General features: G+C 44.6%; 1 protein-coding gene across 12 annotated transcripts in view; it reads right to left on the bottom strand.

Annotated features, from left to right (window-relative positions):
• The window catches only part of LOC121537745 (E3 ubiquitin-protein ligase UBR4-like), a 126,731-nt gene that overhangs the window by 76,580 nt on the left and 23,992 nt on the right, over positions 1-26,159 (bottom strand). For 8 of the 12 annotated variants that reach the window (XM_045207276.1, XM_045207279.1, XM_045207278.1 and 5 more), the window contains exons 13-38: positions 24,450-24,637; positions 23,930-24,086; positions 23,590-23,675; positions 21,614-21,783; positions 17,817-17,976; positions 16,426-16,551; positions 15,973-16,111; positions 15,202-15,284; positions 14,854-14,982; positions 14,553-14,735; positions 11,596-11,718; positions 9,271-9,500; positions 8,830-8,948; positions 8,526-8,656; positions 7,836-7,993; positions 7,391-7,597; positions 7,047-7,148; positions 5,633-5,733; positions 5,212-5,378; positions 2,726-2,946; positions 2,492-2,555; positions 2,175-2,366; positions 1,453-1,523; positions 966-1,158; positions 338-472; positions 15-116 (exon numbers count right to left, since the gene is read on the bottom strand). In XM_045207276.1, the coding sequence (XP_045063211.1) occupies positions 15-116; positions 338-472; positions 966-1,158; positions 1,453-1,523; positions 2,175-2,366; positions 2,492-2,555; positions 2,726-2,946; positions 5,212-5,378; positions 5,633-5,733; positions 7,047-7,148; positions 7,391-7,597; positions 7,836-7,993; positions 8,526-8,656; positions 8,830-8,948; positions 9,271-9,500; positions 11,596-11,718; positions 14,553-14,735; positions 14,854-14,982; positions 15,202-15,284; positions 15,973-16,111; positions 16,426-16,551; positions 17,817-17,976; positions 21,614-21,783; positions 23,590-23,675; positions 23,930-24,086; positions 24,450-24,637 (3,737 nt within the window). The remainder of the gene's footprint in view (positions 1-14; positions 117-337; positions 473-965; positions 1,159-1,452; positions 1,524-2,174; positions 2,367-2,491; positions 2,556-2,725; positions 2,947-5,211; positions 5,379-5,632; positions 5,734-7,046; positions 7,149-7,390; positions 7,598-7,835; positions 7,994-8,525; positions 8,657-8,829; positions 8,949-9,270; positions 9,501-11,595; positions 11,719-14,552; positions 14,736-14,853; positions 14,983-15,201; positions 15,285-15,972; positions 16,112-16,425; positions 16,552-17,816; positions 17,977-21,613; positions 21,784-23,589; positions 23,676-23,929; positions 24,087-24,449; positions 24,638-26,159) is intronic. The other 4 variants (XM_045207284.1, XM_045207282.1, XM_045207287.1 and 1 more) reach the window with 4 other exon arrangements.

Raw genomic sequence — 26,159 nt, 5'->3', positions numbered from 1 at the left:
GCTGAACTCCTCACCACTTGCGCCAGAAGCTCCTCCTGGCATCCCTCGATGTTCTTACAGACACTGCTCTTCTTGGGCCGGTCCTCGTCGCCAGGCTTGCCCTCACAGATGGTCACCTGTGACGTGAACAATGATTTTTAATTACTTGTACAGTCCACAGCCCTCTAGACGTTGTATATTGTCTGCTGTTGTTGTTGTTTCATGTCGTGTAAGGAGTTTTAAATTAGCCTGAAATCCAAACATGACAAAGAGTGGAAAGGTTAACGCAGGCGTCATTTCTATGACGCAAGGCACATTTCTGAGAAAATAGACGCGATCTAATCTTATGTTATCTTACCTTGCCCTTGTCGCTGGGGCCCAGGGAGCTCTGACGGCGGATGGCACTGTCCGGCATCCTCATTTCACTCTGGAAGGCCGACGACTCCTTCACGGTGGAGCCGATCCCACTGCTGAGGCTGCGCTTCACCAGGGCCTGAGGAGGGATGACTGGTTCGTTAGAGGAGATGGAAGACCGTCTAAACACACACGCATTCAAGACCACGGTTATGGACACGATCACACACACACACACACACACACACACACACACACACACACACACACACACACACACACATACACACAAAGTGAACAAACACACATCTACGCTAATATGTCATGCGGATATTATTACAAAAAAATTATCAATAAAAAGAAAATTCTGTCTATATTAATTACTTGAATTAATTCTGTTTAAGTTTGAATCATGTCAGCCAGTTAATTCTGAGATGTTTTAAATTTGTACTACTTCATAAAACAGACACAGACAGACATCGTGGATGGATTCCCTAACTTCTGGCTGTAATATGTTGGGGAGGGGGGGGTCGCTTTAATAGCTAGAACTCAGACTAACTGGGTGCCGATGGTTATGACGCTAATCAAATGGATGGGTGGTATAAGTGATATTGCAAAAGCCAAAAAGTTACCGCAGTGTTTCTCTTCCCATGGTGACCTGAGGTATTCGGTCTCACCTGACAGGTACCGTCCTCCTTGGCCCCGCAGTCACAGAAGAAAGAGCCGTATTTGGCATAGGAGATCTCATGGTCTTTGTGGCAGACCTTGGCGCACACTGTGCACACACCTACCCCATCCACCATTTTACAGGTGTGACAGTGGTACCTAGAGAGGGAGAGGAGGGGGGTGTTGAGTTATACTAGTAGTACTAGAGATGTCTCAATAACCTGCCCTTTCTCCTAAAGTGTACACTCGTATAGAACACTACTCCCTACCACTGTAAAGCATTGGGATTGGTGGGGTAGAGGGCGTTTCCAGTCCACCAGATTTCTTATATGAGGCATTCCCCTGCACACTTTGGCAGAAAGTACAGATTATTGGGACACAGTCTATGTGGACGTGGAATACTGTGAAGGAATGGTATAGATCACACGGGGGTGGGGGGGGGGCTTCTTTTACCAATGCTGGTTCATGAACTCCTTCTGGGTGATGGTGAAGGTACACAGCTTATTGCACTGGGAGTCTTCATCCTACGGCACAGCAAAGAGACACATCAGCTTGGTTTTCCCATTTCCTCATTTCTAATAGATATGGTCGGGTATTACCTGTCCATTACACTCAGATTCAAAACTGCTGTTTTCTCCCTACTGAACACAACCATCTGCTTTTTCTCAATTAACCTTTCCTTGATTCCTCGCATCCTCCTTCTCAAAACGCATAGGAGAAGAATATCCGAGGGGAAAGGACCTCGGGCCTTCTCCTATGACACGGTTGAGGAAGAGGCAAGAAGATAGGATGGGAGGAATCACAGAGAGACGGATGGAGGTAGAGCCACGGTGTGGGAAGTATTTTCTAAAATCCCAGTGTCTCTAATAGTGAGACAGCTGGTGTGACGTTAAGGGGTTCCTTACCGAGTCCTCTAGCCTTCTCCTCCTATATATTCTACACTATATAAAGTACCTATCTATCTCCATATTTCTATATATTCTACACTATATAAAGTACCTATCCATCTCCATATTTCTATATATTCTACACTATATAAAGTACCTATCTATCTCCATATTTCTATATATTCTACACTATATAAAGTACCTATCTATCTCCATATTTCTATATATTCTACACTATATAAAGTACCTATCTAGTTCTATCTGAACATGATAGAGGGGGTTCCTTACAGAGTCCTCAGCCTGTGAGTCGTCGTCCTCCACAGCCAGCTCGTCCACCCAGTCTGAGTCCACCTCCACAGCCTTCTCCTCTCCGTCCACCAGCAGCACAGAGGAGCCCTGACCACTGCCCTGTCTCAGGGCGTTCATCACGTCAGCCAGGTAGGAGATGATGTGACAGCAACACTCCAGCATACTGGCATGCTGACGGGGGAAACATACGAGTGAGAGAGGTTGTTTACCTGCGGTGACAGGGCAGTTCTGGGCAGTTTTGTGAATTCAGAATCTAAAACGTTTTCTTTCTTTTTTTTGATTTAATTATTACTTACTTTGCCCTGGGACACGTTTGCACTCACTTTCTCCACAACGTTTTTCTGGGTCAGGTATTTTTTGCTGCAGAAAATAAACAGATACATATTGAATCTAACTGCATATTTACACATAAATTATCATACAGATCTCGTTAGAGCTTACTAATAACAATCACTTCACCAGTCCTACGCATAAAAAAATTAATAAAAATAAATAAAAAAAGCTAACATTATCTTTTACGAATCTCTTACCATCTGGTCAGCCAGTCGATGGCGGCGCGGTGCAGCTGCAGATGCCCCGCCCCCTGACCGGCGCTGGCTAGGGTCGCCATGATCACCATGAGTTCCGGGAAGCCAGCTCCGTCCCCATTGGCCAGCATTTCCGTTGCCATGGGGATGAGGGTGGAGAGCAGGACGGTGCACACGCCCTCGCCCACCTGGCTGTTGTCCCTGACGATGTGCGTGGTGAGCACCTGGAGAACGTATCATGAAACAGTTAGTGCTAACCAGCCAATCTGTTTGGTCGATAGGTGTTAGTTATTGACGATAATCCACGTAAAGTCTCCACAAGGACATTTATGACTTCGATACTGATACCAGGTTTAGTATCACGATACTCGATAGCATCACGATACTCGATAGCATCACGATACTCGATAGCATCACGATACTCGATAGCATCACGATACTCGATACCAAAACGATACCCGATACCAAAACGATACCCGATACCAAAACGATACCACAGCAAAAAAAAAAGGCATATTAGCCAAAGTCACAGAATGGCCCTTGATCCAGACAGATCTGTAGAGTTCAATATCAAATATGAGATTTTTGAATGTATGCATTAATGAATCAATTATACAACCATGCAAATCAATTTGACTGTTGTTTTTTTACTAACTACATAAAAACAATGGTCATCATGTACTGGAATGTTACATCTCTAGTCTATTGATAAACTGGGTAAATCAAGATGTAGCCTAGGTCTGTTCACAATACAGGTGAATGCATATTCAGTAGGAGTGTGTGCATGCATTGAGCTAATGAGCTTGTTTTCGGCTGATTCCATTATTCAAGTGTGTTAACTTCTGTTCAGCATAATTGGTGATGCAGCCCAGACTCCCAGTGAGTGCAGTGGTTCCTCAGAACAGACTAGAACCAGCAGTGAGTAAGCGGAGCAGGCACGGTGCTCTCGCGCTATGAGGGGACATCGGCACGGTGCTCTCTCGCTACGAGGGGACATCGGCACGGTGCTCTCGCGCTACGAGGGGACATCGGCACGGTGCTCTCGCGCTACGAGGGGACATCGGCACGGTGCTCTCGCGCTACGAGGGGACATCGGCACGGTGCTCTCGCGCTACGAGGGGACATCGGCACGGTGCTCTCGCGCTACGAGGGGACATCGGCACGGTGCTCTCGCGCTACGAGGGGACATCGGCACGGTGCTCTCGCGCTACGAGGGGACATCGGCACGGTGCTCTCGCGCTATAAGGGGACATCGGCACGGTGCTCTCGCGCTATGATGGGGACATCGGCACGGTGCTCTCGCGCTACGAGGGGACATCGGCACGGTGCTCTCGCGCTACGAGGGACATCGGCACGGTGCTCTCGCTACGAGGGGACATCGGCACGGTGCTCTCGCGCTACGAGGGGACATCGGCACGGTGCTCTCGCGCTACGAGGGGACATCGGCACGGTGCTCTCGCGCTATGAGGGGACATCGGCACGGTGCTCTCGCGCTATGAGGGGACATCGGCTGCGCTGGTAGACATACCTGATCCTCTCTCAATCAGTAGACGACGCGAGACACATTTGACAGAAGTACCGAAAGTAATACAAAGTCTAGTACCGAACCGTTTTTTATAATATAATATGCCATTTAGCAGACGCTTTTATCCAAAGCGACTTACAGTCATGCGTGCATACATTTTTGCGTATGGGTGGTCCCGGGGATCGAACCCACTACCCTGGCGTTACAAGCGCCGTGCTCTACCAGCTGAGCTACAGAGGACCACCCATGTTGTAGTATCTAAGCTTTGGTATACCGTGCAACACCTATAGGGGTACAAACACACTAGAAAAAAACACTAAGAGGGGATATACAGGTCACTGCCAAAATAAAGGAAACTCCAACATGAAGTGTCTTAATAGGCCGTTGGGCCACTACGAGCCGGAACAGCTTCAATGCACCTTGGCATAGATTCTACAAGTGTCTGGAACTCTATTGGAGGGATACGACACCATTCTCCACGGGAAGTTCCATCATTTGGTGTTTTGTTGATGGTGGTGCAAAAATGCAGTCTCTGGCGCCGCTCCAGAATCCTCCTAAGTGTTAAATTGGGTTGAGATCTGGTGACTGAGACGGCCATGGCATATGGTTTACATCGTTTTCATGCTCATCAAACCATTCAGTGACCACTCGTTCCCTGTGGATGGGGGCTGTGGATGGGGGCATTGTCATCCTATGGGGGCATAGCCATGGTAGCCAAAATAATGGCCTGCCCAACATTTTTATACATGACCCTAAGCATGATGGGATGTTAATTGCTTAATTAACTCAGGAACCACACCTGTGTGGAAGCACCTGCTTTCAATATACTTTGTATCCCTCATTTACTCAAGTGTTTCCTTTATTTTGGTAGTTACCTGTCGTTGAGACTGTTTCATGTTGACCAGTCTTGTGAAAGGCTTTTGTGCTGACTCACACACACACACACACACACACACACACACACCTGTAGCAGCGCCCTGTTCTCCTGCACCGTCTCCAGATGCTCCGAGTCCTTGGGGGGCGTGGCCGTCATGCGGGTGAGCCACGCCTGCAGCCGGGACGGCTCCACACACGCCAGCTGGGCCAGGGAACCACACAGACACAGCAGGCTGGGGTTGGGACTCTTCTCCGCTGGGTTTGGAATAAGCAAAGGAGAGGTTTAAGGATATGAAAAGAGATGGTAGGAACTGAAATGCTCATGGAAGGAACTTGGGAAACTAGAGTAAAAGGGTTTAAAATCAAGATTAGGATGAACACTCAAGTCTCTGGTTGTTCAATATGGACAACACTTTGGTCTGGGAGGCAGAACTGGTTTGGGAGGCAGAACTGGTTTGGGAGGCAGAACTGGTTTGGGAGGGAAAACAGAGGAGTGAGGGTAAACTTACTGAGCTGGAAGAGTTTGGTGAAGAATTTCAGCACCCGGTTGCAGAATTTAGCAGAAAGGTTTTCATTGGCTGTAGCCATCATGATCTGGACCAGTTCTCCACTGAGAGACAAACAAGAGAGAATGCTAAGCAAGACCATAGGTGGCGCGTCCAATAGGCTATGGGAAGCTTCCCCAAAAAGTACATTTGATTAAATACCAAAATGATATAATTACTCCTGTCTATACAGAAATAAATAAAATTATTCAAATTACTACACCAGAGAGAGCATGATTTAGCCACTGGGGATCAAAAGAAGCTAACAGTCGAGAAGTGCGCATTTTGGGCAGCGTGCAAATATAAAATAGCTGATTGTTGAGGTGCGGCTTTCAATGAAACGCATCTGAAAGAGTCCTAGGCCTATTGCAATATTCCAAAATACAATCGTGGGGAAAAATACAAAAGACAAAAAAAATAAAAAAAAATCTAATCTGTCTTTAGTCATCCCAACAGTAGGCCTGTCCTATTTGGGACTAGACCATCGCTCATATCTCCGGTGAGTGCGCATATTCACTGTCTTTATCATTGGGTGAGTCAGTGCCACTGGATAGTTATTCTACGACAATCTAATTTCCTCCTCCAGGCTAGATGGACGTCATATTGTAACCTATAATATGAGTCTCACCTTTTCTTAGGCCTAGATTAGATGGTTGGATTCAAGACAAGGTCGTTTTTATTGACGTCAGTGTCAGCAGAGTGCCCTGTCATTAGGATTCTGCTAATATGCCTCCAGTCGTGTAAAGTGTCATTGAATTGCATAAAAACGTGTTTATAAAAAGGCCACATTTTCTCTGGGATCCTCTTTTTAAAAAATGTTAGCTGTTACAAACAGCGAGTTAGTTATATTATTATCCTAATTTATGACTATCCAATCTACTCATCACATTAGGAATAGTAGGCTATTTTACATTAGTCTGTAAATGCGATGATAGATGCTCTACATGCAGTGATTTTTTTGGGGTGAAAAGATTGCTTCCCCAAACTTGAAACTCACGAGCTGCCTATGAGAGAGACTGTTGTGATTGCAATACGGCTTAGTCTGTGATTGTGACTACAATATGGCTTAGTCTGTGATTGCATGGTGGGGAATACATACATACATACGGCAGATAGCTTAGTGGTTAAGAGCGTTGTGCCAGTAACCGAAAGGTCGCTGGTTCTAATCCCTGAGCCAACTAGGTGAAAAATCTGTCTGTGTGCCCTTGAGCAAGGCACTTAACCCTAATTGCTCCTGTAAGTCGCTCTGGATAAGAGCGTCTGCTAAATGACAAAAAATAATAATAATAATACATCCCTGTGGGAATTGAACCCACGACCTCGGGGTTGGTAGCGCCACGCTCTAACCCACTGAGCCACACAAAACCCACTGACACACCTGAAGGAGAAGAACTCTTCCATGGCCTTGCATACTTGGCTGCTCTCCAGCTGCCTCTCCAGGTACTGTAGACAGTCCTCCAACACAGACTCATCCAGACCACTGAGACAAACAGAGACACATTCAACCATTACAGCTGTCAATCTCTTTCCATGACATTTAGCGGACGCTTCTTTGAATAGGTCTCGTCAAATTTTTCACTCTGTTGGAGGTATACGTAACCACTCTCAAGCCCTGTCAAGTTGACTAGGGTATCATTGATGGACGGGACGGGGGGGTCATTGAAGTTGACTCAACTCCCGAGTCTCAGCCTAACTGCTCGGCTCAAAGTTTCAAAGTCTCACCTGTTGGGGTCGGAGTGGTTGGCGATGACGTTGTAGCATCCCGTGACCAGTCTCTGGTAGACGCGGGCCAGGAAGGTTTCGGACTCAGCGGGGCCCAGGATACGCTCCAGGGAGGTAGAGCAGATCTCAGCCACGCTCTCCGTGCTGCTCTCCAAGAGGAGGGGGAGCAGGGAACGCACCACCTGGGGAGGGTTCAACTCCTCCGTCCTGGGGGGGGGGGGGGGGGGGAGCGAACGAGAGAGAGCGAAAGAGAGAGAGCGAGAACTAATTACTAATTAGCTTTGATGAAAACTCAAGACCACAGTCAATGGGAGAATCGCATATTTTTATCCACAAGGTATATTAGCTTTGCAATACTGGAAACTGTTCATGTAATATGGACCGTGTGGAAGTGGCTGATGCTGGTACTGGAGACACCGTTGGTGCGGCTCGGAGGGTGACTTACACTATGAGGTCTCCGGTGAGGCGCACCAGAGAGAGCAGGATGTGTTTGAGAGAGGAGGCCAGGGCCAGGGACTGGTTACTGAGCGTGCTCAGATGAGCTGCTTGGATGGCACTGATGTAGCTCTCCGACGGGATGGTGTCGTTGGCAAACGCATTCCGCTGAGAGAAGAGACAGACAAGTTAGTCGGGAAAAAACTTCATTATCCTCGAACGTCTCCCCCCGTGGGAACCCAGACGTGTCACAGCTAGTACATCTGATTGGCCTAATCCAGGGCTTGATGACTAGTTAACAAGTTGGATCAGGCGTGACAGGCTCTGGAAAACATCAACTACACGGAACAACTGGGGGGTTAACCGAGGAAAGGTTTGACAAATCAATCAATCAACCAATCTATCTATCAATCATGTCACTCATTCAATCAAATCAGTCATTATGCTGAGGGGGAACACAGGCTGTATCCAAAATAGCACCTTATTTCTTACACTACTTTCGGTAGGGGTGCAGTTTGAGACAGCCTCATTATTCATAACTGCAGACAGACAGACACAGACACACAGACAGACAGACAGACAGACGGGCACGGCACGTGTGACCGATTGGGGTTTGATCAGGAATCAAACTCTTTGATCAAGTGTCGAAGGTATTCACGAGAGGGTGGCTCCACCTCCGTTACCACATGGGGGTACGTACAGAGCGCATCCACCCCCTTTCAGGGGTACACACCCATGAACCGATGTTAGGGAACTCGTTGGTGTGGATATTGTTCCAGGTGTCACACAGTGTCTGGACGGCCGAGGGCAGGTTCTGCATCACACTCTGACCTGAATGAGTGAAAAAAAAAACACACCGTTGTTGAGTGAGATGAGGACTCAGGGGGCTCTGCTGGTCTCCCATTGAAAACAGTAGACTTTAACTAGGTATTGCTGACTGGTTTTGCTGAACATGTCTTCATTTGTCTAGAATGAGCCCAAACCATAAGCCCACTAGTACGTACCGAGCAGGTTGGCTTTGCAGCGCATGGAGCCTATGGACAGCACTGCGGCGTAACCCTGGAGTTTAGCCTCTGACAGCTTGTTCTCTCCTTCCTCTGGTAGGCTCATGAGAAGGTAGGACCTGGGACACACAGAACAGTCAGTCATCATTGCCCAAATACAAAAACAAGACATTTTCAGGATGGAAAGAACACATCCATTTTCAGTGTGAACTGCCAACTGAGTCTATTATTTGAAGACCTGAGTTGTTCTGCCCCACTAGAGAACATAGCCTGAGTTGTTCTGCCCCACTAGAGAACATAGCCTGAGTTGTTCTGCCCCACTAGAGAACATAGCCTGAGTTGTTCTGCCCCACTAGAGAACATAGCCTGAGTTGTTCTGCCCCACTAGAGAACATAGTTTGAGTTGAGTGGTAAAAAGAGAGGATAGTGGATCGTTCTCACCTGGTGAAGGCTGTGTACACGTCTATGAGCTGCAGCGTAGCAGGCAGCAGGTTCTTGGTGATCTCTGAGGACTTGTGAGGGTCAGTCTCTGCGGCCACCTTGGAGAAGTGTTCGTCCAAGGACACCTGGACCTTGGAGATGACCGCGTCCAGAGTATAGATGGCCTGTAGAGAGGGGATCTGGTGCAAGGCCAGGATGGAGCTGGGGTCCACACAGGAGAACGTTGAGATCTATAGAAGAGACGAAGGTTACACATTGACATCCATACAAATTAGGGACGGCTCTGAATGTCATCTTTATTAAGATTATTCATCATTTGTAGCAAATCTGTAAATAATATAATGCCGTTGATTTATTGACCATTGAAATGCATTGAACAAACACACACAGTGCCTACAGTTGAAGTTGGAAGTTCACATATACCTTAGCCAAATTCATTTAAACTCAGTTTTTCACAATTCCTGATATTTAATCCTAGTAAATATTCCCTGTTTTAGGTCAGTTAGGATCACCACTTTATTTTAAGAATGTGAAATGTCAGAATAATAGTAGAGAGAATGATTTATTTCAGCTTTTATTTCTTTCATCACATTCCTAGTGGGTCAGAAGGTCACATACACTCAATTAGTATTTGGTAGCATTACCTTTAAATTGTTTCACTTGGGTCAAACTTTTCAGGTAGCCTTCCACAAGCTTCCCACAATAAGTTGGGTGAATTTTGGCCCATTCCTCCTGACAGAGCTGGTGTAACTGAGTCAGGGTTCAGTTCTGCCCACAAATGTTCTATAGGATTGAGGTCAGGGCTTTGTGATGGCCACTCCAATACCTTGACTTTGTTGTCCTTAAGCCATTTTGCCACAACTTTGGAAGTATGCTTGGGGTCATTGTCCATTTGGAAGACCTATTTGTGACCAAGCTTTAACTTCCTGATTGATGTCTTGAGATGTTGCTTCAATATATCCACATCATTCTCCTTCCTCATGATGCCATCTATTTAGTGAAGTGCACCAGTCCCTCCTGCAGCAAAGCACCCCCACAGCATGATGCTGCCACCCCCATTTCTCCAAAAAGTACGATCTTTGTCCCCATGTGCAGTTGCAAACCGTAGTCTGGCTTTTTTATGGCGGTTTTGGAGCAGTGGCTTCTTCCTTGCTGAGCGGCCTTTCAGGTTATGTCGATATAGGACTCGTTTTACTGTGGATATAGATGATTTTGTACCGGTTTCCTCCAGCATCTTCACAAGGTCCTTTGTTGTTGTTCTGGGATTGATTTGCACTTTTCGCACCAAAGTACGTTGATCTCTAGGAGACAGAACGCGTCTCCTTCCTGAGCGGTATGACGGCTGTGTGGTCCCATGGTGTTTATACTTGCGTACTATTGTTTGTACAGATGAACGTGGTACCTTCAGGCGTTTGGAAATTGGTCCCAAGGATGAACCAGACTTGTGGAGGTCTACCATTTTTTTCTGAGGTCTTAGCTGATTTCTTTTGATTTTCCCATGATGTCAAGCAAAGAGGCACTGAGTTTGAAGGTAGGCCTTGAAATACATCCACAGGTACACCTCCAATTGACTGAAATGATATCAATTAGCCTATCAGAAGCTTCTAAAGCCATGACATCATTTTCTGGAATTTTCCAAGCTGTTTAAAGGCACAGTCAACTTAGTGTATGTAAACGTCTGACCCACTGGAATTGTGATACAGTGAATTATAAGTGAAATAATCTGTCTGTAAACAATTGTTGGAAAAATTACTTGTGTCATGCACAAAGTAGATGTCCTAACCGACTTGCCAAAACTATAGTTTGTTAACAAGACATTTGTGGAGTGGTTGAAAAACACGTTTTAATGACTCCAACCTAAGAGTATGTATACTTCCGACTTCAACTGTATATGTTCAAACATTCTCACACTAGGGCTGGAAGGATAACAGTATCGCAATATGTTTTCCATGGCAAAGATAAAATAAAATAAAATAATAAATAATTAGTCATTTAGCAGACGCTCTTATCCAGAGCGACTTACAGGAGCAATTAGGGTTAAGTGCCTTGCTCAAGGGCACATCGACAGATTTTTCACCTAGTCGGTTCGGGGATTAGAACCAGCGACCTTTCGGTTACTGGCACAACGCTCTTAACCACTAAGCTACCTGTATGTAAAACATTGTGTGCTATAGCTTGGAAAATAAATCAATGTGACTCTGGATTACAACATAATGAGGTTTGTTGTCCTAAAGAAGTTGAATCTGCATCCTGTTTTGTTTCCTTGCCACGATACTAAACGAGTACCATGACACTGGTATCGTCCCGGCCCCATCTCACACCCACCTGTCTAGCAATGTACTCTTCGGCCAGCTCCACGTCGTACTTGACGGTGCTGCACTTGGAGGAAGCCGCCTCGATCAGATCCGTAGCTTGGTCTGTCTTCATCCCCTGAGTCACCAGGTGCTCCTGAGATTGAGGAGAGAAAACAGAAGAATTGAGAAGCAGAAACAATTTTTAACAGTCAGAGTTTTTCATTTCAGTTTAATCCAACAGGTGGTTTATCAATCCACAAGGGCTTAGATGGGAATCCAAATGGTTGAAATCATATCAAATATAGTTACAAAACATGAATAGCTACCTATGGTTTTATTTATTACATAAGAAGACAACAGCTGCTAAGATATTGAAGAAAAAAAACAGGGCAGTAGCTTGTCTGAGGGGACTAACTGACTGACTGGCTGGCTAACCTAATAACTAACTCACTGACTGACCTAACGGACTGGCCTACTAACTAACTAACTAACTAACTAACTAACTGACTGGCTGGCTGACCTACTAACTAACTGACTGACCTACTAACTAACTCACTGACTGACCTACTAACTAACTCACTGACTGACCTACTAACTAACTGACTGACTGACCTACTAACTAACTGACTGACTGACCTAATTAACTAACTGACTGGCCTACTAACTAACTAACTGACTGGCTGGCTAACCTACTAACTAACTAACTGACCTACTAACTAACTAACTAACTGACTGACCTACTAACTAACTGACTGACTGACCTAATTAACTAACTGACTGGCCTACTAACTAACTAACTGACTGACTGACCTACTAACTAACTGACTGACCTACTAACTAACTGACTAACTGACTGACTGACCTACTAACTAACTAACTAACTGACTGACCTACTAACTAACTAACTGACTGACCTACTAACTAACTAACTGACTGACCTACTAATTGACTGGCTGACCTACTAACTAACTGACTGGCCTACTAACTAACTGACTGACTGGCTGACCTACTAACTAACTGACCGGCTGACTGGCCTACTAACTAACTGACTGGCTGAACTACTAACTAACTGACCTACTAACTAACTGACTGACTGACTGACCCACTAACTAACTGACTGGCTGACCCACTAACTGACTGACTGGCTGACCTAACTAACTAACTGACTGACTGACCCACTAACTAACTGACTGGCTGAACCACTAACTAACTAACTGGCTGACCCACTAACTAACTAACTGGCTGACCAACTAACTAACTAACTGGCTGACTGGCTGACCTACTAACTAACTGGCTGACCAACTAACTAACTGACTGGCTGACCTACTAACTAACTAACTGACTGACTGGCTGACCAACTAACTAACTGGTTGACCAACTAACTGACTGGCTGACCTACTAACTAACTAACTAACTAACTAACTGACTGGCTGACTGGCTGACCTACTAACTAACTGACCGGCTGACTGGCCTACTAACTAACTGACTGGCTGAACTACTAACTAACTAACTGACTGACCTACTAACTAACTGACTGACTGACTGACCCACTAACTAACTGACTGGCTGACCCACTAACTAACTGACTGGCTGACCTACTAACTAACTAACTGACTGACCTACTAACTAACTAACTGACTGACCTACTAATTGACTGGCTGACCTACTAACTAACTGACTGGCCTACTAACTAACTGACTGACCTACTAACTAACTGACCGGCTGACTGGCCTACTAACTAACTGACTGGCTGAACTACTAACTAACTGACCTACTAACTAACTGACTGACTGACTGACCCACTAACTAACTGACTGGCTGACCCACTAACTGACTGACTGGCTGACCTAACTAACTGGCTGAACCACTAACTAACTAACTGGCTGACCCACTAACTAACTAACTGGCTGACCAACTAACTAACTAACTGGCTGACTGGCTGACCTACTAACTAACTGGCTGACCAACTAACTAACTGACTGGCTGACCTACTAACTAACTAACTGACTGACTGGCTGACTGGCTGACCTACTAACTAACTGACCGGCTGACTGGCCTACTAACTAACTGACTGGCTGAACTACTAACTAACTAACTGACTGACCTACTAACTAACTGACTGACTGACTGACCCACTAACTAACTGACTGGCTGACCCACTAACTAACTGACTGGCTGACCTACTAACTAACTAACTGACTGACCCACTAACTGACTGACTGGCTGACCTAACTAACTGACTGACTGACCCACTAACTAACTGACTGGCTGAACCACTAACTAACTAACTGGCTGACCCACTAACTAACTAACTGGCTGACCAACTAACTAACTAACTAACTGGCTGACTGGCTGACCTACTAACTAACTGGCTGACCAACTAACTAACTGACTGGCTGACCTACTAACTAACTAACTGACTGACTGGCTGACCAACTAACTAACTAACTAACTGACCTACTAACTAACTGACCGGCTGACTGGCCTACTAACTAACTGACTGGCTGAACTACTAACTAACTAACTGACTGACCTACTAACTAACTGACTGGCTGACCCACTAACTAACTGACTGGCTGACCCACTAACTAACTGACTGGCTGACCTACTAACTAACTGACTGGCTGACCCACTAACTAACTGACTGGCTGACCTACTAACTAACTAACTGACTGACCCACTAACTGACTGACTGGCTGACCTAACTAACTAACTGACTGACTGACCCACTAACTAACTGACTGGCTGAACCACTAACTAACTAACTGGCTGACCCACTAACTAACTAACTGGATGACCAACTAACTAACTAACTAACTAACTGGCTGACTGGCTGACCTACTAACTAACTGGCTGACCAACTAACTAACTGACTGGCTGACCTACTAACTAACTAACTGACTGACTGGCTGACCAACTAACTAACTGGCTGACCAACTAACTAACTAACTAACTGACTGACTGGCTGACTGACTGAGGGCCACAGACCTTGATCCAGTTGACGTATGTGGTGACTCTGAGTCGTGAGGACCAGCGCAGGGTGTGGAGGATGTCACTCTCGCTGGGCTCTCCTAGGCCCTCCTTCAGCTGCTCCACGTAGGCCTTAGAGGGCGGCAGGACCCCCAGGATCCTCCACAGCACCAGGAAGTAGTACTGCAGGGAGCACGCCTCCTGGGAACGCAAGCGACATACTAGCGTTAGTTCCAGGATGATCGTGTGTGTTTCCATAACTATACTTGTGAGGACGTAGGGAAACAACAGCGTTGTGTGCGCGCGCTTCCTTCCTCACCATAGGTGTGATGGGTTTGTTTTCCTGTCTCCTGGCTGTGTCAAACTGCGAGCCGGCAGACAGCAGGGAGACCAGACAGGCGTAAAGCTCATTATACTTCACCGCTCCGTTGGACAGCTTCTGGAAAACCTGGACCAAAATAAAACATGGCACTTTAACTCATATCCTTCAGGTTTCTTTAACGCTTCATTAGTTGTTATGAGCGCGTATGAGACTAGATCATGTTTTATTACAAGGCTTATAATGGGTTATGTCTTTTTTTTCTTTTTTCTAGAAGTTAAAAGAGAGGAGATTAGAAAGTGGGCTAATAAATCCACAGTTTGTGGTTGGTTTGACGTGTAGCTTCACCTTGCTGTCGAGTCGGCTTCGGTCGTCCTCTGATGCTTCGGGTGACAGGACGCAGTAGAATTTGGGCTGCACTACTGTGGAATCTAACAGAAGACAACATGCATTATAAACTGGGTTACACCCCAATCGGCTACAAAAGGGTTTTGTAATTCTGCACTCAGCCGTTAAATTAGCATGTGTGAAAAAGATAGCACCATCTTCAAGGTGACAGGTAAATACTTGTTTAATGCTAGAACTGATACAGACGGGTAAAAGCTGGGAGAATAAAACGAAAATGTTCGATACCAACCAAACAAAATATATATTGAGGACTTTTTACTTATATTCGATAACAACGACAAGTAGCCTTTACTAGAAGAATGTGAAGTTTGAAATGTAATATGGGATATTGCTAACAGGACAACTGATAACATTCAAAGTAGTAGTAGCTTTAAAGGACAATATAAAAAAAAGTAACTGATGCACATTAATGTTATAAACGTATTGTTCAATTTATTGTTATCATGATAATTCAGTCAATTTATGGTGATATAGATTTTTGTCCATACCGCCCAGATCTAGTCCCCTGTAGCTCAGTTGGTAGAGCATGGCGCTTGCAACGCCAGGGGTTGTGGGTTCGTTTCCCACGGGGGGGCCAGTATGAAAAATATATGCACTCGCTAACTGTAAGTCGCTCTGGATAAGAGCGTCTGCTAAATGACTAAAATGTAAAAATCTACGGATGGGGTACTCCCCTTTAAAAAAAACTAAAACAGGAAGTCCTTGACTTACTCCTACCTGCCGAGCAGTGCTTGGACCAGTTCTCCTCCACCTCTTTAAAGCCGCAGTAGAGGGGCAGGGCGCTGCGTTTGGACCCGTCCTGGACTGAACCCTGGCCTGACCACGGTGGGGTCAGTAGATTGTACTGGACCTGGAAGCAATAGATAAGATAGTCAGTTCACTGTGTTAGGAGGACTGCCTCTTCCGCCCAACGACCTACTGCAAAAAGTGCACTGCAGCCATAAAGTGAAATGTTGCTGGACAACAAAACTCCAGATATGGGGTTTAAACAAGACAGATTTTTTGATGGGGATTTTAGTATCACGCTAATTCGATTTCAACTGGGCCGCGGAAATTGACTCAAGAGGGTTTAAATAAAACCATGCTGGTCACGACACCATTTCTACCAATTCTAAAAACTGCAACCCAACACAAAAAAAAGGACTGAGCGGCCGTTCAACCTACCTGTTGGAAGAGGTACATGGGGACCTTGGAGTACTGGTGGAGCAGGTAGTCTAGCACCAGCAGCATTCGGGACAGGTTGAGGGGTACGGCTCTGAGCTGGGCCTCCTGGTGTAGGGGACCCGCCACCTGAGAGGACAGGAGATTGGACTTTATTAATCAAATAAAATGCTATTGGTCACATATTTAGCAGATGTTATTGCGGGCGTAGCGAAAATGCTTGTAATTATTGCTTAGGAGCTAGAAGCACAGCTGCCATGTCCGTCGGCGCCATCTTATTGGTTTGTCATACGAGAAAGCTTGCTAGCTTGCTGTGTTGGAACATTCGTAAGGGTAGCTAGCTAATTACAGCAGCTATGGGAAATTCCACAGTAACAGAATGATGCCGAGACTCAAGATAACGTTCACTTGAAGAACCGTGCAGATGTAGAGTTTGGTAACAGAATGGCGGTTTGTGCCGTCAATCTGTTAACAAACTTTTCATCTGCACTGTTCTTCAAGTAAATGTGTTTTTGTAAACTTTTCTGTGGAAATTGTTAAGTCGTGCTTGTGCATGCATAGAGTTGTATGGTTTGTTTGACTTTGCGATCATTGGTTTTTGTTTTTTAAAGTGAAAAATCGTAGTCTCAGCATCATAATGTTACCGTGGGAATTGCCCCAATCTAACATTTGCTGTTGTAGCTAGCATGTTGCATTATGGGATAGAGACTTTCTGACAACAAAGTCAGTACTGATCAAGACCAAGTCTGAGTCACCACTGGTGGAGTCAGAAGTCGTGATCGTTGTGACGCGAGTCCAAGTCTGAGTCACCACTGGTGGAGTCAGAAGTCGTGATCGTTGTGACGCGAGTCCAAGTCTGAGTCACCACTGGTGGAGTCAGAAGTCGTGATCTGTGCCACTAGAGATCCTGGTTCGAATCCATGCTCTGTCGCAGCCGGCCGCGACCGGGAGACTCATGGGCGGCGCACAATTGGCCCAGCGTCGTCCAGGATAGGGGAGGGAATGGCCGGCAGGGATGTAGCTCAGTTGGTAGAGCATGGCGTTTGCAACGCCAGGGTTGTGGTTTCGATTCCCACGGGGGGCCAGTATAAAAAAAAAAAAAAAAAAATGAACAAAAAATAGAAAAAAGAAAAGAAAAAAGGTATTCACTAACTGTAAGTCGCTCTGGATAAGAGCGTCTGCTAAATGACTAAAATGTAAATGTAAAATGTGATCGTTGTGACGCGAGTCCAAGTCTGAGTCACCACTGGTGGAGTCAGAAGTCGTGATCGTTGTGACGCGAGTCCAAGTCCGAGTCACCACTGGTGGAGTCAGAAGTCGTGATCGTTGTGACGCGAGTCCAAGCCTTGGTAAGACAATACAAAAGACAACACAGTTAAAGAGCAGTTAAATACCTCTGTGATGGCCTGGGTGACCAGGGTGAGCACGGCGCGCCTCCCCCGCTCAGACAGGTTGTGGAAGAGGAGCAGCAGGAGTTGGAGGTGCTCCACGTTTAGGTCCTCGTCACCGGGGACAGAACCCTGGAAGGCGTGCTGCTTCAAGGTACCCACAAACCTAGAGGGGGAAGAGAGACAGTAGAGAGAGAGAGAAACCTTGAGTAAACATAATTTATTTTAAAACGGAGATCAGAGTTCTGAACATCCCTTCAGTATTTTTATAGTTTTTCCCCCGAGACAGGCCAGTTAGAAACGAGTAGGTAAGACGTGCGCAGTAGTGATCCGTAGGTCAGCTGTTTGTTCACCCGTACCCGCCTGCAATTGCGAATAACCCATCCGCAGTATACCAAAACATTAGGAACACCTTCCTAATATTGAGTTTCAACCCCTTTTTGCCCTCAGAACAGCCTCAATTCGTTGGGGGCATGGACTCTACAAGGTGACGAAAGCGTTCCACAGGGATGCCGGCCCATGTTGACTCCAATGCTTCCCACGGTTGTGTCAAGTTGGCTGGATGTCCTTTGGGTGGTGGACCATTCTTGATACACACGGGAAACTGTTAAGCATGAAAAACCCAGCAGCGTTGTAGTTCTTGACACAAACCGGTGCGTCTGGCACCTACTACCATACCCTGTTCAAAGGCACTTCAATCTTTTGTCTTGCCCATTCACCCTCTGAATGGCACATATACACAATCCATGTCTCAAGGCTTAAAAATCCTTCTTTAACCTGTCTCCTCCCCTTCATCTACACTGATTGAAGTGGATTTAACAAGTGACATCAATAAGAGATCACAGCGTTCGCCTACATTCACCTGGCCAGACTTATGAAAAATGTTCGTAATGTTTGTATACTCAGTGTATGTGATAAAGTGAAAATCTGTTTGACCGGTTTTAAGGAGATTAAAAGCAGTGAAAAACGACCCAACATGTTTCTGATAAGAATTCAGTTTGGCTTGGATGGATATTTGCTGGTTGAAATACCATCAGCTTTTAATGACGCTGGTGAAGATAGCAACATTTACAGACTGTCCCTAACCGCGCATTCATTCTCTCAAGATGCTGAAATAAATAAATAAATAAATAAATAAATATTTCTCCACTCCTGTTCCCGAGTTAAAATGTACATTTGGTGCATACAGTTTCTGCAAGAAATGCTTAATTCTGCAGGAGTTTAATATTAAGGCTATGTGAGAGGTTACAGACCTACAGTCAGTGTCCAGATTTCAGTTAGGCCATCTATCTGACCAGTAGGCTCCAGTTCCCTTGACATGCCATATTTGCTCGTCTTTTGACTGTCAAATGTGTATAGCGCCTCACAATTAAATCGCGCATCACTGCTACCATCCTCTTTTAACCAAAATCGACAAATCCTTCCCCAACATTAGACTACTGTTCCGGCCCTCCCCTCTCTCTGCTTTCAACTCTCCACTTCGCAGCTTTTCTCCTATTGAATTCAACTCTGACATTGTCCTTTTTGCTTTGGTGGATCGACGTTAACTTTTTCTGCACAAGTTCCCAAAAGCATTTGGCGATTGCCGTGTATTTGGCCTGTACAGTTAGGCCCTAAAGCTTACGCACTAACGGCAGATAAAAAATAATGAAAGAAAAACGTAGCCTTCAGACATTAATTGCACAAGAATTCAACGTTTATGGATTTTTAAAGCATTGTTTTCTCTTTAGTCAACCCGCCCGCACGCCAAACAATATTTTAAATGACCCTCCCGCCCCACGGATATAACCGCTGGGACTGCGAGTTGAGTCAACCCCAGCGCATCACTAGCACACAGACATTCGGCTGACCCCCGTTGCCAGGGGGCATTTGTGGTCCGAAGTCGGGAATGTTATCGCTACGCCAGATTCTGGCACCGAATAACTTTTATAAATGTATATAACAACGTATATAAACATGTGAATATGTATGTGTGAAACTGCTGCCCTGGCTGCCATCTCTCTCCCAGACCATCATAACTTATTAGTATCACTACTAACTAACCCAATAAATGTGATGTGAAACTCATCTCTCCCAGAGCATCGTTAGTATTAGGGATGTGCATCTCTCCTTTCACGAACGATTCAATACGCATCTAGATACATGGGCTCCGATACGATACGTTTTACTTTGAAACAATGCGGTGCGATTCGGTTTGATTAGGGGAACGAATTTATTCAATTCGGTTTGATAAGGGGAACAAATTGATGCGATTCGGTTCGAAGCGCTAACATTTTTTGCATGAACACATTCATTATCCATTTAAAATTTATAAAAATCGGCTGTTGATGGAACAACTTTTCTAAGCTGAAGCTGAGCGGCCCTCGGATTACAGACTGACTAACTGGTCATTTTATCTGGAATCTCCATCAGCCACTGACTAACTGGTCATTTTATCTGGAATCTCCATCAGCCACTGACTAACGGGTCATTTTATCTGGAATCTCCATCAGCCACTGACTAACTGGTCATTTTATCTGGAATCTCCATCAGCCACTGACTAACTGGTCATTTTATCTGGAATCTCCATCAGCCACTGACTAACTGGTCATTTTATCTGAAATCGCCATCAGCCACTGACTAACTGGTCATTTTATCTGGAATCTCCATCAGCCACTGACTAACTGGTCATTTTATCTGGAATCTCCATCAGCCACTGACTAACTGGTCATTTTATCTGGAATCTCCATCAGCCACTGACTAACTGGTCATTTTATCTGAAATCTCCATCAGCCACTGACTAACTGGTCATCGTGCAAAATTGTACAGATCTTCTCCCGCTCAGACCAATGAATGCATCCATGCGCAAAAACAATATATGGTTGCTGTCCTTTATGAAATTACCCTGTTCATGTAAAAATGACCAAATACACTGACTGTTTAAACCAAAACGATTTCTTATGGTGAACCTGAACAATCTAAATTAAATCTGAATGATTGAAAACCCTCTCCCGGACCTTTACACCCATAGGTGAAAAATCTGTCGATGTGCCCTTGAGCAAGGCACTTAACCCTAATTGCTCCTGTAAGTCGCTCTGGATAAGAGCGTCTGCTAAATGACTAAACATTTAAATATACAATATAGTAGTATTATAGGCTTTAGGGGTTTTGCTCGATTTAGTTTTCGATTTTGAGGTTGGTTCTGTTTGGGACAGGCTTGCCCTGATTGGAATCATCCTCATTGGTCAGGATGCCGCCTCGTTAGTTCCACCCGCGCTGGCGCAGTGTTCCAGTTGAGAGATGCTGGAAGAGCTAGAGAGCTGTTTAAATATGTGAGAATCAAAACCTTTTAGTCTAAGGGCGGCAGGTAGCTCAGTGGTTAAGAGCGTTGTGCCAGTAACCGAAAGGTCGCAGGTTCTAATCCCACGAGCCGACTAGGTGAAAAAATCTGTCGATGTGCCCTTGAGCAAGGCACTTAACCCCTTATTGCTCCTGTAAGTCGCTCTGGATAAGAGAGTCTGCTAAATGACTAAAATCTAAATGTAAACCTTTTATTCGGTCTTCCTGTTTGGTTTACTCCATATTAAAAGGTGGTGTGGGTTTTTATTTTTGATTGCCTTTTCGGACACATATTTCTTGTTGCTTTGCCACTTTCAGTGAGGTATTTGAGAACCACTTCGAAAACCCTACCAGTTTCGTTTTGGTTGTTCTCAGTGACTCTGTTAGTTCTCCCTTCTGTTTGAGCAACGATTTTTGGTTTCTTGTTGGGAAACTTCAGTTACAATATAATATCAAAAGTGTTTTATTGAATTTTGTGGCCTTACCTCTCCCAGATCGTCATACACTCAGGTACGTCTGGGTCTCCCTGCAGAGAGGCCTTGTGCTGCCAGATGAGCAGGACTCTGGAGAGCACCGACAGGGACTGGGGGTTGATGTACAGGGGCCACGGGCCCTCAGAGAACGGAGCAACGCCCAACTGCTGCAGCAGGGTGTTCTGGGAAAGACGAATAAGACTTAAGTCAGACTAACAGCAGCTACTGTGCAAAAACACGCGAGTCTGTTACCTTCCCTCTGAGTACACTACCGGTCAAAGGTTTTAGAACACCTACTCATTCAAGGGTTTTTCTTTATTTTTACTATTTTCTACATTGTAGAATAATAGTGAAGACATCAAAACTATGAAATAACACATATGGAATCATGTAGTAACCAAAAATAAGTGTTAAACAAATCAAAATATATTTTATATTTGAGATTCTTCAAATAGCCACCCTTTGCCTTGATGACAGCTTTGCACACTCTTGGTATTCTCTCAACCAGCTTCATGAGGTAGTCACCTGGAATGCATTTCAATTAACAGGTGTGCCTTCTTAAAAGTTAATTTGTGGAATTTATTTCCTTCTTAATGCGTTTGAGCCAATCAGTTGTGTTGTGACAAGGTAAAAGACCAAGTCCATATTATGGCAAGAACAGCTCAAATAAGCAAAGAGAAATGACAGTCCATCATTACTTTAAGACATGAAGGTCAGTCAATACGGAACATTTCAAGAAAGTTTCTTCAAGTGCAGTCGCAAAAACCAAGCGCTATGATGAAACTGGCTCTCATGAGGACCACCACAGGAATGGAAGACCCAGAGTTACCTCTGCTGCAGAGGATACGTTCATTAGAGTTACCAGCCTCAGAAATTGCAGCCCAAATAAATGCTTCACAGAGTTCAAGTAACAGACACCATCAACTGTTCAGAGACTGTGTGAATCAGGCCTTCATGGTCAAATTGCTGCAAAGAAACCACTACTAAAGGACACCAATAAGAAGAAGAGACTTGCTTGGGCCAAGAATCACGAGCAATGGACATTAGACCGGTGGAAATCTGTCCTTTAGTCTGGAGTCCAAATTGGAGATTTTTGGTTCCAACCGCAGTGTCTTTGTGAGACGTGGTGTGGGTGAACAGATGATCTCTGCATGTGTATTTCCCACCGTAAAGCATGGAGGAGGAGGTGTTATGGTGTGGGGGTGCTTTGCTGGTGACACTGTCTGTGATTTATTTAGAATTCAAGGCACACTTAACCAGCATGGCTACCACAACATTCTGCAGCGATACGCCATCCCATCTAGTTTGGGCTTAGTGGGACTATGATTTGGTTTTCAACAGGACAATGACCCAACACACCTCCAGGCTGTGTAAGGGCTATTTTACCAAGGAGAGTGATGGAGCACTGGATCACATGACCTGGCCTCCACAATCATCCGACCTCAACCAAATTTAGATGGTTTGGGATGAGTCGGACCGCAGAGAGAAGGAAAAGCAGCCAAGAAGTTCTCAGCATATGTGGGAACTCCTTCAAGACTGTTGGAAAAGCATTCCAGGTGAAGCTGGTTGAGAGAATGCCAAGAGTGTGCAAAGCTGTCATCAAGGCAAAGGGTGGCTATTTGAAGAATCTCAAATATAAAATATATTTTGATTTGTTTAACACTTTTTTTGGGTTACTACATGATTCCATATGTGTTATTTCATAGTTGATGTCTTCACCATTATTTTACAATGTAGAAAATAGTAAAAAAATTAAGAAAAACACTTGAATGAGTAGGTGTTCTAAAACATTTGACCGGTAGTGTAAATCTGTTACCTTCCCTCTGAGTATGTGTGTTCGAATTAAAGTTCTTAAAAAAGTGCAGTATGCAAAAACATTAAAAAGTATATTTCAGTCTAGGTTATTACTAGTGACAGGACTCGAGTCATTTGTAATTAGATAATGAAAGTGAAATGAATGCATTACAAACGAGGTTCCCCGTCCTTACCTGCAGGGCTGGAGAGGGCAGGTCTGACGTCACCAGGGTGTGGTTGAAGAAATACAGCGCAGAGGCAAACTCTTCATCTGACGCACCTGAGGGGGACGATGTTATGAATTTATTTTTAAAAAGACACATTCGAGACAGTTATAACACCTGATTTGCATTGAAAAATGTAATGAAAAGGATGATCTCCGCACTTTCCATCCAAGGGCGTCAATAGTTTCAATTGAATTGAAATACTTCAGGGACTGAGAGACTCGGAGCGAGAGAGAGAGAGAGCATTTACTAAATGCACGTATGATGATAATAATAAAATGGTACTTGTATATTTTTATTTCCGACCCACCTTTGACGTCTTTGTCGACGTCCTTGATGATGCTGGCCAGCGAGGCCATGTGTTGTTCTGTCAGGGAGACTGACAGGTAGTTCCTGATGAAGTTGTTCCTGGACTTCAACATGGAAGTGGTGATGAAGTTCAGGATGCTGGAGGCCAGGCTCAGGAACTGAAACGTCAATTCATAAATAAATATCTAACAGTAATACGCACAGGCCTGTAGCATAGTTTCCAATTCTCTTCCCCTCCACCCCAGAGGATTGCACTCTTTCACTCCACTTCATGCATTGGAGGCAAGCATAATTTGCAAATAAATTCATAAAAAATCCTACAATGTGATTTTCTGGATTTTTTCTCTCTCATTTTGTCTGTCATAGTTGACGTGTACCTATGATGAAAATTACAGGCCTCTCTCATCTTTTTAAGTGGGAGAACTTGCACAATTGGTGGCTGACTAAATACTTTTTTTCCCCACTGTATATTGTTTAATTTTCAAGTTCGTGTTGTGTGTCCCAACACCACAACGCCTCACCAGCTCGGGGTCCTTGCGTCCGGACAGGATGTTTCCGTTCTCTCCTGCGTTCTGCTTGGAGGGGCTCTTCAGTCTGGGAGAGGTCTCCAGGGGCGGGGGTGGGGGAGGAGGTGGGGGGGCCACCTTGTCTTTAGTTGGGGAGATGGTCTCCTCGAACCACAGGCCCAAAATGGGCTCGCTGTCGTCATCTGGATCAGGACGGGTAGGACACAGGGTTATACATAGACGGCCATGTCTCAGGGTTGAGTTCTACCATGCCATCTATCCAAAGCACTGACATCCTATGGCATCTATAGGCATGTCCTAAGCCAGCTCTCTCATTTAGCCTTCATAACATTGCATTAAATTAGTATTTGAAACACTACATTTAGCCTTCATAACACTGCAAAAAATGTTGATCTTACCTAGATATCTCTTACCATTAGAATGCATTGACTTGACGTCTTACCAAGGCAAATTATCTTAGTGCACTGGCAGATAATACTTTAACTTTAAAGGTTTGAAACAAGTCAGAATATCTTCAAACAAGACAAACTATCTTGATGCATTTTCTGGGTGAGAAAAATCAACTCAGAACAAGTCATTTTAACTTAATCTCAATACAATACTAAAAACATCGAGGTAAGATTTACATTTTTTGCAGTGCATAACACTACATTTAGCCTTCATAACACTACATTGATCCTTCATAACATTACATTAGTCTTTGCAAGACTACATTTAGCATTCATAACACTAGGCTAAATTTAGCCTTCATATAAGACTACATTGGCTGTGTTTTCAGTCAGCCCAATTCTGATATTTCTATTTCTTTCCACTAATTGTTCTTTTGACCAATCATATCATCTCTGAAAAAGACCTGATGTGAAAAGACCTGATGTGATTGGTCAAAATACCAATTATTGGACAAAAGATCAGAATTGGGCTGCCTGTGTAAACGCAGCCATTTAGCCTTCATAACAATATAGTCTCATAACACCAGGCTACATTTAGCCATCATAACGCTATATTTAGCCTTCATCACACTGTCATAACCTTTCACAAGGTCAGAACAATGTTAAAATTCCTTTGGTGCAATTGGTCTGCTGTCACACATGCCATGACAAGTGATCGCAAGTAAACCACTCATCAACTGAAGCTGAGATTAAAAATGCATATCATTGCATGCGTCAAAGGGGGTATGATAAAAGTATTTTATGCCATATTTAGGATATTGGCTTGTGAGGCTTACATTCAGCGCTACTCAGAGACAAAAGAAATACAGAGATTGTGTAGGCAGCAAAACGTTCACGACAATCTAATTTGTGTTCCAACTATTGTCTTGGAACTTTTGATGCCAACATAGAACCCATCAAAAATTATAAAATCTCTTTCAGAACTCTGTATTTCTAGGAATCTGGTGCTACTGCCTCTACTGCGTTTGGGCGGGGGGTGCCACGGTCCAAAATCTAACTTTATTGTGATGCACACAATAAAGTAAGCAAATTAACCCAAGACTGCGAGGTGTAAACTACGGTGTGTGACCTAAGGGACAGAAAGCTAGCTGCTGACCTGAAACATTAGCTGTTCTTGCTGTCCTCTGTCTTCTCTCTGCTGCTGAAATATAAACACTGCTATAGTGGGTGGAGATGGTCCTGTGTGGCTCAGTTGGTAAGAGTATAACACTGCCATAGTGGGTGGAGATGGTCCTGTGTGGCTCAGTTGGTAAGA

This window comes from Coregonus clupeaformis, chromosome 24, assembly GCF_020615455.1.
Source record: "Coregonus clupeaformis isolate EN_2021a chromosome 24, ASM2061545v1, whole genome shotgun sequence".
Classification (NCBI taxonomy): domain Eukaryota; kingdom Metazoa; phylum Chordata; class Actinopteri; order Salmoniformes; family Salmonidae; genus Coregonus; species Coregonus clupeaformis.
The sequence above is the reverse complement of the archived record's forward strand: the minus strand, read 5'-3'. Positions and strand labels throughout refer to the sequence as shown.